This window comes from Artemia sp. Qi Xiang Cuo, chromosome 3, assembly GCF_049724085.1.
Source record: "Artemia sp. Qi Xiang Cuo chromosome 3, ASM4972408v1, whole genome shotgun sequence".
NCBI classification, from domain to species: domain Eukaryota; kingdom Metazoa; phylum Arthropoda; class Branchiopoda; order Anostraca; family Artemiidae; genus Artemia; species Artemia sp. Qi Xiang Cuo.
The window spans coordinates 36,033,635-36,050,003 of NC_142796.1; the positions used below are offsets into that span (position 1 = coordinate 36,033,635).

The 16,369-nt window shown below is 33.5% G+C and overlaps 1 protein-coding gene across 1 annotated transcript in view; it reads right to left on the reverse strand.

The window, feature by feature from the left end:
* Nucleotides 1-16,369, reverse strand: part of LOC148954052 (WD repeat-containing protein 36) — a 95,867-nt gene that overhangs the window by 3,398 nt on the left and 76,100 nt on the right. Inside the window, exons 11-15 of the mRNA XM_089085767.1 lie at nt 13,740-13,925; nt 10,610-10,821; nt 6,437-6,588; nt 4,324-4,522; nt 756-943 (exon numbers count right to left, since the gene is read on the reverse strand). Of these exons, the coding sequence (XP_088941893.1) occupies nt 756-943; nt 4,324-4,522; nt 6,437-6,588; nt 10,610-10,821; nt 13,740-13,925 (937 nt within the window). The remainder of the gene's footprint in view (nt 1-755; nt 944-4,323; nt 4,523-6,436; nt 6,589-10,609; nt 10,822-13,739; nt 13,926-16,369) is intronic.

A 16,369-nucleotide genomic window follows, 5' to 3' on the forward strand; every position in this document is an offset into this window, starting at 1 on the left:
AACGCACCATCGTACGATATTATGGAGTATAAATGCCGGAGGTTATATAAATAGTTGTTTTTTATAGATCCAGGCCGATTCAACTGTGCTTGTGCATGTTATGTTCACTTCAGCTCACTTTTATTATTTTACACATGTTAGAAGGCGGTTGGCATTATCTGACAGAAATGAAGTTAAAAAAAAAAACAGGAGAAATTTGACAAAAAAGAGCGAGGCCAAGGTGTTGAACAGTGTTTTTTTACTGCAACGTTGAAAATACCAACGCTGAGGGAAGTGAGATTCCATCTCATGTGCAGATTTGGACAGTCACTCCTCGCTATGAAAAACACAATACGTTGTTGCTTCCTCTTATTGCCCCCAAAGCCATTACTCGACACACGAATAAGTTTGAGCCAATAAGATTCAGAACGAATCGCTTCAGCAATTCTTTTATTCTGTTTTATACAAGTGTCATTAATCATGCTTAGTCTCTTTCTTTTTTCTCTGTGTTGGAAGATATTGCGTAATTTAGTTGAGGCTTTCGCCAATTCTATGAAAGCTGTTTTAAATAAATGAATCTTGAATCTTTTAGATCCTCTTCCATATTTCAAGCTAGTGATTTTTATAATTCCCACGAGTGTATTCCAAGAAAACCTTGCAACGTTGCCCAAGGGAATGTCTGACACGGTTGCCAAAGACAGCGACAATTAAACAAACATATCTATCACTTTACGTCTCGTTATTACCTATAAGAAAGCAAGAACAGATGAACTCACCTTGAGAAAGAGGGATAAATAGGCTTGCACTACGTCGAAATCTGTTCGTTTCTTCATGGCAACCTCAATGCCACTTAAAAATTTCACCATAATCTCATCAGAACCACTCAGATCAGGAGCAAGTGAACGAATTTCCAAATCAATTGCAGAAGGACCCAATGTCTTCAAGAATTGTATGCAGTCCAATACTGAACAAAGAAAAGCCATTTGAATGGGTTTTTAATAATTGGTTTTTAAGGTTAGGAATCCTTAAAAAAAACGAGTACAAAAAACAGTATAAATTTAAACAATAGACAAATAAACCAGTTACTGCTAGTCTGACTTGCAAGAAATCCACAGAGACTATAGGAACATGTTAAAAATCAATACTAACTTGGTCTCCAACTCCATCAGCATCATCAAGTGTCTTGAAGGGAAAATTCCACGGTATTGCTCAAAATTGAATTAAAACGTTAATTAAATCTGATCTTTGGGTCAAAGATTAAAGTACCGGGGACACTGAAAATGGAACCTGATTTTTGAATTGGTTCCGTGAAAACTTACACAAAGTTAAAAAAAAAAATCAGATATTCTATTTTAATGAAAAAGAACTCAAACCGCAACTAAGCATTTTTCGGAGTAGCAGATGCTATATATATATATATATATATATATATATATATATATATATATATATATATATATATATATATATATATATATATATATATATATATATATATATATATATATATATATATATATATATATATATATATATATATATATATATATATATATATATATATATATATATATGTATACATAGTATGGCCAAAGACAACATTAATTGATCAGACAAAGAAGCAATTAGATTTCCCCAACTTGCCTACTGTTACTCATGGAAGACCTCTGGAACTTCTCTCAAGACTTGAGTAGGTATGGCGAATTCACTGAAAGTCAGGGAAAAGTGGGACATGGGGCTTACCAAAAAACATTCTTAAACGAAGTACAATAATTTATCAGTGTGAAAAAAAAATCAGTACTCGTTTCATAAACAAACGGCCAGGCGAAGACTGGTGGTTTGGGTTTAAGAAAAGAAACAACATCTCGCTTAAGAAGCCTGAGCGACTTGAAAACCTGAGGGCTGTGCAACAAGCAGACCCTTTCATCATTCTAGAGTTTTATGACCTGCTACAAAAAACAGCAGAAGAGCTTGACATCTTAGATAGACCAGAATGTTGGTAAAATTTGGACGAAAATTCGTTTTGTCGCGATCCTGAGAGCCTTAAAATCGCTGGCGCGAAAGGAACCCCAGCAACGCGTTGAACTGGTGGGAATGGGCGCAATAACACAACTGTTCTTGCCTATATTAGTGCATCAGGTGAGAAACTACCACCACTGGTAGTTTTCTCGAGGGAAAACACATGGAGTTCATGGCTACCCGTTAAAGACCATCCATATGCATGTTTTTCAGCTACTAAGAAAGGATAGATGACAGCGGACCTCTTCTGTAACTGCATTAAAGAAGTTTTCCTGCCTCAAGTGAAACGAAAAGCACTTTTTATTCTTGACGGGCATTGCTCCCATTCATCTTTGCCTCTTGTGGAACTCGCTTCACGAAAGAACGTTACTATCCTCAAGTTGCCAGCCCATACATCCCATGTTCTGCAGTCCCTTTACTGGGTTATTTACAAAGGGCCGAAATCATCCTATGAGCAGAAGCTTGTGAACTGGCAACGAGCACATCCAGGTGACGTCTTACGAAAACAAGGACTCGTAAAAATTTTATGTCAGATCTGGGAGACTTACCTTACCCCTCCGCTGATTAAAAAATCATTTCAAGCAACAGGAATTTATGATTCTGCTATTCCAGCACGTATCAACTGCAATGTGATTGACAAGGCAAAATTTGATCCATCCAAGTTAAAACGATATGTTGAGACAGAGAAATCAGAGATTCAGAATTTAACAAGAGTGACAACCACAGTGAATACTGCAACTGATAAGATTACTGTTTCAGTGTTGGTTAGTCCAAATAAGATTCATATGCGGGAGAAATCCTTTGAAGAGCTTCTCTTGGACTCAGCACGCTGCCCTCCTCTTGATGTCTCAGCACCCGGAACATCGGGTAGGCAGAGAATTGCTCGGGAAGCTGAAATAATCACTTCTGTAGAGGCTTTGAGAGGGCTTGAACAAAAAGAGAAAGAGAAAAAAGAAAAGCTCAAGAGCAAAACAGAGAAAGTAAAAGAGAAGACAAACAAGCCAAATCTAAAAAAGAAAAAGAAATAGAAAGATTATCTTTCCAGTGAAGACTCTGACATCTCTCTGTGTGCCTCAACTGATGAAATGGACATAAGTTACACTGTTGATAGTGAGAATGAAGAAGAGGAGAAAAAGAAGCTAAACATACAGCTAAATGAATACTATGCTGTAACATACGATACCAAACTTGATCAACAAGGCCGGTATATTGGAAGGGTGCTTCATTTACCTGACAAAAATCTTGTTTGTATAAAATATCTTTGCTGCCTAAGCCTAGCCGACTATTCTTATGACTAGCCAAAAAAAGATGACATTGACGAAGTTGAAGAAGAATACATCTTTGCAGGACCATTAAAGCTTTCTTGGGCTGGTCCCTTCACTCTACCATCATTCCAAATTTGGCATGTCATCACTCTGTACAAGAATCACACTAAGAAGCACAAGTGATCAAAAGTTTGCTTCGTCAACTCCCTCTGATTCTGATTGAAATTTTTTTTTCAATAAAAATTACTTTCTTCCACTAAAAAAACCTCTTATACTAATTGAAATTACAATTTTTCTCTATTATTTGAAGTAAGGTGTTACCTTTTTCCTATTTACAAAAACAAAAATTGAAAAATACCATTCTCAGAGACTTCTTCTATGTACGGGGTAAGACCGACACTGTCAGAATTACCCCATAGTAAGCAGAAAACCTGTACTCCTCTGTGGCACATACAAACTATTAGCGAAAGTTTTTGTTTTGTATGGTTTCCCTGTACATAGAGGTTAGGTTTCCCAATGTCTTAAGGTGACATAATTTTTATATTTGCATACTTAGGATCTGCCCGGGGATGTCAGATTTACCCCAGACTAGGGGTAAATCTGACCCCTCTGAGATGGGTGCAGTAAGTCACAGAAACAACAAAACTTGTGAACTTACGAGATTGTGAAGAATATTACAACTATGACCAAGAACAATGTCAAATGGTTTTTATTGTGCCAGTAACTCCAGAAAAATTTTGGGACCAAATTAAGCTGAAAAAAAAAATCGACACCCAACATGTATCCGGGGTTTTAACATAGGAGACTTATTTTCATTGATATCTGAAGAGTAAAGCAACCTACATCCCCCGCCCCCCCCTAACAAAACCTATCAACATACAGCATTCTTGGCAGTTTCTAAACGCTGACCAATTGATTGACATTAAATAACAACCTCATCTTAAAAAACGTATAAACCTTTTCATGTAAAGGTATATTTTTATACCATTACTTTGGGCGGCTAATCTTCACTTAAATAATAACTTATTTAAATTGTTACTTAAAAAGAATAAACACTCACAATCATCCTCAGATGCTGCGTCGAGTAGCCGTTTAGCCAGTGGATTCATAGACTGTAAAGCTCCAAGTTGCAGAAGTCGAGACTCTTCGTCCTCTTTTTTGTTTTCTGGCAGAATGAATGTTGGATTAAGTCCCGATGTTGTTGGAAGGAAGAATGGTGCATCTTTAGGTTTAGCTGAAACCTTAGGCTTATGACGCTTCTGTAAATCAGAAATGAATTTGAGCATAAGACACTTATCTTGTTTGCTTTCGTTCTACAATAAATGTCCTCTAAAGATACTCATTGTGAGTCTGACATGATTGATTTCAATTTCAGTCTGGTATGTGTTTGACTTAATTGTTCAAGGTAGTTTCACTTTGTTTCAAATTTAATTCTTAGGCTATATATTTAGATCTATTCCCACGTTTTCTCTATCTACATTCTTGTCTCAGACTATCAAAAGGTTAAAGATCTGAATTTATTGCAAATTACAAGCCAAACCGTATAGCGTTTTTCTTATTCGTCTCTCAGAGTTTCAATCATGCTTTTCTTTTCAACTAAATGTCTATAATAAATGTGAACAGGCAGATATTTCCCAATATTCTTCCGAGAACATCACAGCTCCTGTTGGGAACTTTAGAGAAAATACAATATATTCTCAAAAATTTGGATATTTATGCAAAAAAAAAACCACTTTCTTTTTCCAGGATCACGTCCTAACTTAGAAACCGACCTACCCCCCCCCCCCAAAAAAAAAAATCCTGTGTGCATTTATACATGCTCTATTAAGTAAAACTCAACATTACAATACTACTATCTTAAGCTGAACTTGTAGATACCATAGTCTTGTTGGTAATTTCTGGAAACACTTGACGCCACAAGCAAATGCGCCTTCTTAATTCTAGTAAAATTCAACAAAGAACAGAGGATATTTGAAACTCAATTACTGGCTAACAACAGATTTTACAAATTGTAATTCAAAAAACATTTGGGGAGAGGACAACTGGAAAAAATGCATGGCAATATCTCAAATTTAAATCTGTGCAACCGGACCTTTCCAAATATTTTTCCCTTTTCGGCAATTATACTTTTTTGGGAGAGGAGAAGGAGGGAACTTGTATGATCAAACAACAGCAAACCTTCCAAAGAAATTAAAATCTGCTGTTTCGGTTGGATTTTCTTCTTTTTTTTATAGATAATCCAGAATTTTAGAGATGAAATGGATGCTACTGCGGCCAACATTTAGTCGCCATAATCGCTGGAGCGAGCAAAATTGATGCTAATGAATCACTAACAAAACAGATGCTACTACAACAAAGACTAAATTTTCTATCCTTCTTTTGTAATCCACCATTTTGGACACACACACACACACAAAAAAAAACACTAATACAGATCAACAGCTTGTCACCATAATCACTGGCGGTTTCCAAAATCGCAGAGGTTTGTCTCAATATCTTTAGTTCCTAACAGCCTGTGGAGCAACGCTTTACCGTTGCTGTTTTTCAATGCCGCTGATTTCACTTCATTACGAGAAAGTGATAAAGATCAAACCTCTACTGTTACTACAGAAAATGAGAATTTCTGGAAAAATTTATGAATAAAAAATTACATTTTGAAAATTGCGTATAAAGCATGCCTGTAGCTAAAAACGATGGTTTGTGTCTAGGGCCAAAGCCTACAGCGTCAGATAATTACATCAAAGAGGGCTATTGGGTATACAGAGGACTACCTGAAGTATTTCATGCAAGAGTTCATTTCTTTGAACCAAGTTTCAGCTTTCAAGTGGAAAGATCAATTCCAACAAACAAGGAAGTAGGCACCATTTTTAAATTGATGTTCTTTCCCGTGAATATTAAGTATTCAGAGCGAATTTTATACCTCGAGAACTACAGATCCGAAGGTTACTTCACGTTCGAGCCTTCACGCGGGTGTAACTTAGTAGAGATCACACAAGTTGCAGAAGTTGGTACATTTGTTCTTTTTATTTATGAGCACAACTTTAAATTTCATAGGAATTTCTACTTAGTGAGCTTAATCGTCAAATATTATACTATACGCAACTTAAGTATAACACATGAAAATATAGCTATACCATTTGCAACTTAAATATAACATGAAAAAAAGACCTCACCCTTATAGCGTCTATGTGAAGAAGATGCTTCCATCTAGAAGTCGGCAAGATGGAAAGCGTGATTAAATCTTTTTCAAGTTGTTCAGGTGATTTGTATTCGTCAGTTTCAACATCCATGCCTAGCCCATCTTCAATATCTCTATCTTCTGCCTCTAAAATATAAGAAAAGCTACAATGCAATGAACTTGTACCTCCTCAGTTATGATAACAAATAAGATAATAAACATATTTTTCTTTTAAAATCCCGGTCTAGTTTTAAGTACAGGTTCCTTCACACGCAATGTACAAGGAGGAATTGCTGCTTTGAATCTCGGATCCTCTTAAAATGGAGCAGAGATAATTTGAAATACATTTTAAAACCTTTTTCTTAATTTTCATTATTTCAGAGAAAAACTAAATCATTACGCATGAATGGTCCATAGAAAACAATATCTAAAATTAGAAAGGTTTCCTTTAATCAAAATATACAGTTGTTTTACCTCGGAAATTCAACTTGAAAAACAGGTTATGGAAAAATAAAAAGGAATGTAAAAATTCTAGTTTTCAGATTCACCATAAAAAGTTGCAGAAGAATATTCCGTATTTTCTGTCCGGTTGTTTCCTGTTTTGCTAAGACTGATAGAAATCCTTATACCGGGTAAAAAACCATTCTGCTGTTACTACTACTGACAACTTACTGCAGCCCAAGCCGCCTGAGGCTAACACAGCAGCGAACGCTCTACCTCCATCCCGATCTGTTTAAAACCCCTCTTTTCACACCCTCCCAATAATTTCAAAGTTCCCTTAAATCCTACCTTACGACTTTCACCTAACCAATTCGGAGTCAACCTCTTCCGTTTGCACATATTTCACACTTCACTGAAAAAATTGACTATGTATTGTTAGTTTAATAAACATTTACTGATATTTATTCCTTAAAGTTTCAAGGATTTTTTATTTATAAAGTTAAAAAAAGTGAAAACGTTTAAAATTTATTATGTTTTCAGTAAAGTGCAAATTATGTTCAGGTCTTGAGAAGGCATGGGGGTTGTCAGCGCTACTCATGTTAATTTTTGATCGTTTTGAGTTTGACTCGGTTATTTATTGTAATTTCTGTTCGTTTTGGGTTTCATTTATTTATTGATGGTTATTTATGCTAGTTTTACGCTTGGAAGATTATTTAACGTTATTTATACTCATTTTTGGTTTAATGGAGCTCTTTGACCTACTTTGTGGAAAAAGCTTTATAAAGTAATAAATGGGTATGAAACGCAAACCTGTTTAATTCCTGATTCGATACGAAACAAGCTCATTTCCAACCCTAAACACAGAATTGTAGTTCTCGTACATAGCACTATTAACTTTAAGTGTTTATCTGGTATACCGTTCAAAGATAGAACCTTCTCTATAGCTCTTCTATCATTGAATGAAACGCCCCTTCATAATCTATAAAACTAAGGAACTAAAGGAGCCTGATGATTTAAGCACTTCTCAATTATTAAGCTAGGAGTGAAAATTTGGTCGACACATCCTTTTCCCTTCCTAAAACCACACTGTTCTTCTCTTAAAACTTTATCTACAGCATCTCAAGTCTAAAAAGTATGATCATATTAAGCAATTTAATTCCTATAGAAACCAAGCTGATGCTTCTATAATTACAATGCTCACTCTTATTACCTTTGTTACAGAGGGGTCTAATCAAAGTTTTCCTAAAATCGTTAGGTACTTTCCCTTTTTCAAGATCATATTCATAATCTTTACTAATTCATCTCTAACTTCACAACCACCATACATAAAATAAACTCATTTACCACACTCACATCTTGGTCCTTATTTTATTTTTAATTCCTTTTGCACTGTCAATATTTCTTCCTCGCCAAATAAAACATTTTTCACTTCCAAAGTGTTAAAAACTTTTTCATTCTTTTCCATATCATTCACTGTAACTTTATCACGGTTTAGCACATTCTAAAAATGTTCCACACATCTCTACTTTTTATTCGTCAAATGAGCTTCTAGAATCGGATTATTAATGGCTTTCCAAGATTTCCAATGTATTATTTTTATTCATCACGAACTCCACTTCCTGCCAATGCAACCCATTCCTCCTGCCTGAGTAAATACATTCTTTATCACACAATTTCATGTTTAAATCCCTGGGATACGAGCATCTGAAGCTCCTAACAAATCCAGTCCAAAACGTCTGATTTCATTAGTCAGAATGTCAATATAATAGTTGTTGTTTAACACTACAACATTCCAAGTTAAAATCATTACGACCTCAGGAATAGCAATGCGTCTCATCACTGCAGACCAGGGATTAATACATCTTCTCAAGTCTACATTTAAGCAGGCTTAGAACAAGACAGCAAGAAATTCCTGAGACCTCGAGCATGAATGGACGCTTTGTACAATCCCGGGACAATATTGGTCCCACATGTTTTTTACACTTGCCGATGCTCCTTGATCAACAATAGTGAAGATCTTGCGCATGCAATCTCAAGCCTATTACCTCCAACTCATTATATATTCATGCCTTAAAACATTATAACAGAGATTGATATTAGCTTATTTTGCTTTGTTGTGCCCCCGGCTTATTTTTTCTTATTTTGTATTTATTCCGCTTTATCCCGCTTATTTTGTATTTATTCCGCCTTATTTTGTTGTGCCTCCGGCTGTAGACAAGAAGGTAGTGGTAAATAAATGATATAAAAATTAAAAGCGGATAATGATATATAAAGATATGATAAAGATAATGATATTTAACTACTGTCGTTTATGATGTGTAGATTGTTGAAGCACCAGGTGGGAGAAAAAGAAGGCTGATTATTGGAATAGGTTAAGAGCCAACTTGTACAACCATAGGCCTATATATCCAACAAAATTAAAAAAATCGGGAGATCAATTTTTAGTGAAAGAGATCTCCATTTCCGGATAGGCAGTTTTTAGAAGTAGCAGGTACTAAATATATATATATATATATATATATATATATATATATATATATATATATATATATATATATATATATATATATATATATATATATATATATATATATATATATATATATATATAAAAAAGAAACACTCATGTACAATCAGCTAAAAACAAATGGCACCAACCAGCTTAAGAAGGTGTATTGGCGAAAAACATTGTCAAATTCAACTAATTCGTTCCGATTATTAATTTTCACAGTTCTACGTGGCAACGCTGACAAAATTTTAATACTGCCCCAAAACTTTATGATTTTGAATTTAGATGGGTCCAGGGGGTAAATAATAGTTTTATTATGATGTCATTGGTACTTTAACAAAGAAACTACTGACATTCACGGTATTTCTATATAACTGAACATTGGAGAATCTTGAGCATTTTTGTGCCTATAGTGAAGCTAAAAACTCCTTAACAGTTTTGGATGGTTTTTTTTTAGTTACACTTATTTACACAAAAAGTTAAAACGTATATAGGTTGTTCATTTATTTCCTGAAAACGTTTTCAAATTCTGAGGCATTTAACAGTCCCTAAATTTGGAGAACACGTTCCAATGATTGAATGGACTTGCAGCTGAATTTCCATCATGTAATTTGTAGAAAGTACTCGTGAGAATATAATGTAACTTGCAATTAATCGTTATTTATTTAAGAGCAGTTTCTATTTATTTGCTGTGAAGTAAGTTTTGTTTTCTTTTCTCTTCATCATTCTTTGTTTTCCGCTGTGTGCACGATTTGGTGTATAAGGATTTACAATAAACAATAATGTTAATGTCTTGCAAGAATGGCTGGATGTACTAAGGCAGCACAAGGTAATCCAAAGCTAGAAAAAACTTGAAAATTTATGGATAGTAGCAGACTTTTGGGTAGCCTCAGACAACGTTAATTATACGTTATGACAGTTCCGAAGTCTTATTTTCTTTTGGATAATATTTTTCTTTAAAGTAAGAAACTCTGTTCTATCCATCTTCAAATAAATAGCGATTTTTGGTTGGACACTAGAAATGCGTTGGGCAGAATATCAAGCTATACACGATTTAGTGTCAATACATATTATATATGGCAGCAATACATATTATTTTAAAATTACAAAAGAAGCTGACTGAAAAATGAGAAACGACAATAAATTCATTAAATGATGTAATTCAATAGCTGATGAAACTAATGCATACGAGTTTATAAACATGAATGGAGGACTTACTCAGTTGTTCCTCAGAGCGTGAGCCAGGAAGTGCTGCAAATGTCGGTTTATGATTGCATTCTAAGGGACGGAGAGACACGTGCGAAAACAGGGTTTTGTTTGACCACAGATAAATTCCAAGATCTTCCTTATGAGATGTCGCTAAGAAATCTCCGCTTGGAGAAAATGTTATAGAAGTCATAGGCTTCGTTACCAGAAAATGATCAATCAGACTGAAAGTTAACAGAATCATGAGTTCCACTCTATGGTCTGATGATGGAAGAAAGGACGAGACACTGACTGACAATTTTTAAGACCTTAATGTGGCCAAAGCTGGAGATTCAGACCGTAAAAGTTTGTTTTATAACTACTGTTTTATAGCAAACTGAAAGTACTGTTTTATAATTTGGTAGATTTTTTAGACCATACTTGGGAAGCTGGCTTTCGCTCAGCGGCTAGGGCCTTTGCATCGCTAGTGACGTTATTACTGTCTAGTGGTTCTGACTTGATTCGTCCGAAGTAGAGCCAAGCCGTAGGGAAGTCAAGTACATGTAGCAAAAGTATTAAAGCCATGTCCTCCCAGGTTTAGTTTTCAAAACCTTTTTTCATATTTGAATAACCAATTTTCAAACACTTTCGCTGTTTATTCAAGCAAGAGAGAAACACCCAAACATACTTTTGATTTTACAAAAAAAACGACTTTTTTTACTCACTTGATTTAATTTTTTTGTCAGAGGAGACTTTAGTGTATTCGAACATGCCTTATCAAATTTATCCGCTTAATATTAAGTTATCTAGGTGTAATCCGTAAAATATAACAACAAATAGTTATCGGGCAGCTTGTCAACTGAAACGCTATAGGCAATTAGGCGATTGCCTATATTAACAACAGTAATCACGAGGGGTCCATTGTAATCACGGATTATTCACAAACCCCTTAAGGTGTGCCAGATTTTACAATTACTGTCTTTTTTTGGTTGTTTGACTATAATTTTACACATTTTTTCCATTTCATAAAAGATTTTTTTATTTGACATATGACATCGCTTATCCCCAATAATCCAGTATTTTCCAGGTTTAGCAGGTGTTTAACTCCAGACCGTTTTAGTAACCCTACTAACCTCCGGCGTCATTTACATATCATAAAACACTAAAGATAAGTAATGTTGAATGCAGGAATGAGCTATTAAGGGAAGAATTGAATTATTCTGATATATACTACCTTGCTCACCTCTATTTAGACAAAACCTCTCCACAAGGAACACAACTTTAGAACACCTTCCATTTTGATGATGAAATTCTCCCGGCGTTAAATTTCTGGAAGTAAAGCTTTCAATTGGTGTTCAAGATCTTATAATTTCGTACCATTTGACTTTTTTAATTATTAACATTATTTTTATTATGAACATTATTATAATTATCTTATCTAAACAAAGATAAAAAAAACAATAATAAGTAATATTCTAAAGATTTAAAACCAGTTTGTAATTTTGAAAACAAATGAACAATCTGTCAAAGGGATGGGGAATTTTAAAACTGTTGATGCTACTTGCCGACGCAGTCATGGTAGATGGCCCTTCTTTTGAATTAAATATTCTTACGAACTAGCTTCCCCAGCTCATATCCCAAGATTTTCCTAGAATTACCAGTCTAAACTCTTATGGTTAACAGCTGTTTTTTTTTTTTTTTTTTAAATGACAACTTGAATGAAGAGTCAACCTTTCAGAACAGCACATGTCAAGTAAAAAGCGAAAAAAAGTACCATCTATATGGTTATTTCAAAAAGTATTCGCAAAATTTAGTATAAGATAATCGTCTGAGAACATTCACAGGGTAAAAAGGAATTAATGCTGTTCCTTTTTATCAGACCTTTTTTTCTCCTCATTTGTTTTTTCCAAATTACAGGGTAGTTTCAAAGAAATTATGACCGCAATGTTGCAGAGACCCCTCTGGATCTGCGCTATTTGGCAAAAGTAGAACTTTAGAAAAAATTGATATAGCCATAACTTAGTAGAAAATGTTTCATAATTCAGTCAAACACCGGACACCTCGCTTAGCTCTCCGTAAAGTTCCTATGCCCCCCCCCCCACCGGCTTGACAAGCAAAAAAAAGTAAAATACAACTGAGCCAATTTATTAAAGAGACCTTTAATATATGATCTCACCTCTCACTCCCTATTTATTCATATAGATTATTTAATTATATAGATTCTATTATATTGATTCTAACTTTTCTTCTTATAGATTCTTGTATTGATTCTTATATATTCTAATTATATGGATTCTATTATATAATAGATTATATTATATTCTATTATGTAGATTCTATTCTATGATCTTTGATTCTATTATATAGATTCTTGACTTCTCTTAGTATCTTAAATTGATAGACCCTTACTTGTCTTTCTTTTTTGGATTAAAAAACATTAAAAAAGATTAATAAAAAAAAAAAATTCTTCAGAACCGCATTTGCCCTTAATATTTTGTCTTTGGACGAACTAATTCACACACACACACATATATATATATATATATATATATATATATATATATATATATATATATATATATATATATATATATATATATATATATATATATATATATATATATATATATATATATATATATATATATATATATATATATATATATATATATATATATATATATATATATATATATATATATATATATATATATATATATATATATATATATATATATATATATATATATATATATATATATATATGTATATATATATATATATATGTATATATAATATGGTTTTGCAGTTCAGTTTCCATTACCTGTAATAAAACTCAACATTTGAATTTTTAGCGTTGTGAAATTCTTAAATAGCACCGGGGATAAAGTCGAACATTAGGGGCTATAAACACTGAGCTAAAGGTAACATTGGGGCTAAAGGACCAATAGAATGACTTCCAGCAAATCGAATTTATAAATTACTAGCGAATATAGGACTAGACATAAAAAACTGATAAAAAATCTTTGGCCGATCCTTGGAAAGAGGCAAAAATAGAGGCTTGAGCCACAACAGAACAGAGGAGTCACCAATGTGTCGGCCCTGGGTGGCTTTAACAATAAAGAAATTTGAAGTAGCAGTATCACGGAAGCAAAAATCTTACCTTGCATTTTTTAAATCCCATACTCTAATGGACTGTTTTTCTCCAGCTACAACAAGCCATCTGGAATCTGGACTGAATGTCATGTCAACTACTTGCTCATTGTTGTTTAGACGACGGACAATTTTTCTAGTATCTATTTCAATTATATCTATGTTCCCATTCTCTTTGGATACAGCAAGAAGACCACTAGCAAAAAGTAAACGAAGCGCTTTAAGAAAGTAGCCACCAATGTAAATCAGCAATAATTAGTTTCAAATTTAAATAATACATAGTGCAAGCTTACTGGTTTTGTCCGAAGATATTCATAACTCAAATTGCCTTCAAGCATCAAAAACATCAAAATAAAATGAAAAATTGCCCCCTAAACCCATCTCAGCCTGAAAACCCCGATTTTCTAAGAACTTTCTTTTGGCTATTGCAAAATTGTGCGGTTTTAAGTGAAGTACCAAATTCTTCAGTCTTGCCACGTTGAAACGAGAAGATAAATAAATAAAACAAATTAGTTAAAGTTGTCAATGCTTTTCATCCACAAAAATTTGAACATTGACAATATGTTGATTACTAGAAACAACTGAACTTTCAAAGGAAAGCTAAATATGTAAAAACAAATATGTAAAAAGAGCTCAAATTCACAATATTGGGCAAAATTTTAACGCTTTGTGGCAACATTTTGTCTACTTCCTCTAAAATATGCTTTTTTCCCTTATTTTCGGCTGGTTTTTCGCTTACGTTTCTTTTTTTTTAATTTGGCACCCGCTGCTACTAAAAACTGCCTACCTTTTTCATAAGAAATTGAATTTACAACCTTTTCCAAATTTTATATATATATATATATATATATATATATATATATATATATATATATATATACACACACACACACACACACACACACACACACACACACACACACACACACACACACACACACACACACACACACACACACACACACACACACACACACACACACACACACACACACACAATATATATATATATATATATATATATATATATATATATATATATATATATATATATATATATATATATATATATATATATATATATATATATATATATATATATATATGGTTGAATAAGTTTACCCTTAACCAACTGAAACAATCAGATTTTTAATATCCTTGCTAACTGAAGTAGAGTAACACAAATGAATCTTGACAGGAGGCATATCCTGAGTCTCAGTTGAACTTGTGAAGCACAGTGTTATGCACACCTTCTTCAACCTTTAAGAAATCAGCTAAACCTGAAATGTTATCAATATTTGTGAATTTATACATAATTTTTCATTATTTGTGAATTTATAAATAATCTTTTCAGATTTTCCTATTTTACCATTAGTTTTCCATGATTCATCTAGCTGTTACCACTTTAAGGATTTATTTCTGTAATTTTCCTTACTAAAATTGAATCGAGGGGAATTTTCGTGCAAGTAAGACTGTCTGTTATTGTGATCTGCTCAGTTTATCTAAGTAAGGGTATCCTTCATACAGCCATATCATTATGGCTCTTAGTGTGCTTATATGTGTCATTGGGTTATTTAATTCGTACTTTTTAATTTTTTTTAATACAAATACCATCAACTAAAACAAAAAAAAAAAATATTGTGTCAACTTATGGTAGGTAGCTAAAATTTAGGTTTCCTTTCCGTTTTTCACTGACAGACTAAAAGTGAATCTTTCTACAAAACACGAAAAAGGTTAAAGGGAAAACATTTGCAGTTTTCGTAATACTAAAATCATCAACTAATAATAAAATCGTGAGAATGCATCACCGATAGAAGGTACTATATTCACTCAAGGCCGTACCCGGGGAGGGGGTAGGGGGATTTGACCCCCCCCCAAAATGTTTGTCTGACTCGTAAAAACGTAACATAAATGGCTATAAACAATTTTTTATGCGTTTTTTAGTTTTCTTGTGTAACCCCCCCCCCAACCGAAAAAAATCTTTGAGTACCCCCCCCTCCCAAAAAAAACCTGGGTACGGCCTTGCATTTACTAATATTTTAATAACAGGATTTGGTTGAATTGCCTAATCATAAAAGAAAATATTTTCATGAAAACCTGAGAAAATACGTACTATTATGACAGCTAAACATCTGAATATTTAAGCATATTTTACTGACAAGAAATTGCAGCATAATTTATTTACGTATTCCCCTTTTTTATTGAGAACTAAAAGAAAGTAATTGATGAACTTCTCATGCTGTTTTCAAATGGAAAGCAGACAAACCTCTGTGAAACTCACTCTTACCGAAAAACAGTGTAACAAGACAGAAAACTACCGTCTTCAGAGACGTTTCACGCGTGTAGTACTAAACAGACAAAGGAGCACTATATAAACGTGCAAAATTTTAAGTTTTGAGTAGAAAACGTCTTTTTTTTCAATACAGTATTTTTTAACAGCACATGCTAAACTGTCAAACTGTTTTTAGGTGAACTCATAAGGTACAGATTACAGAAAAAAGTACTGCATGTGGCAACTCTGTATAAAACTCAGTTTCTCTCTTAAGATCTTTTTAGGGATTGCGTGAGTGGCAAACAAGTTCCTCTGCAATCTATAAAAAGGAGTTTTCGGTCTGCGTCAACAGCAGATAAAGGCAAAGT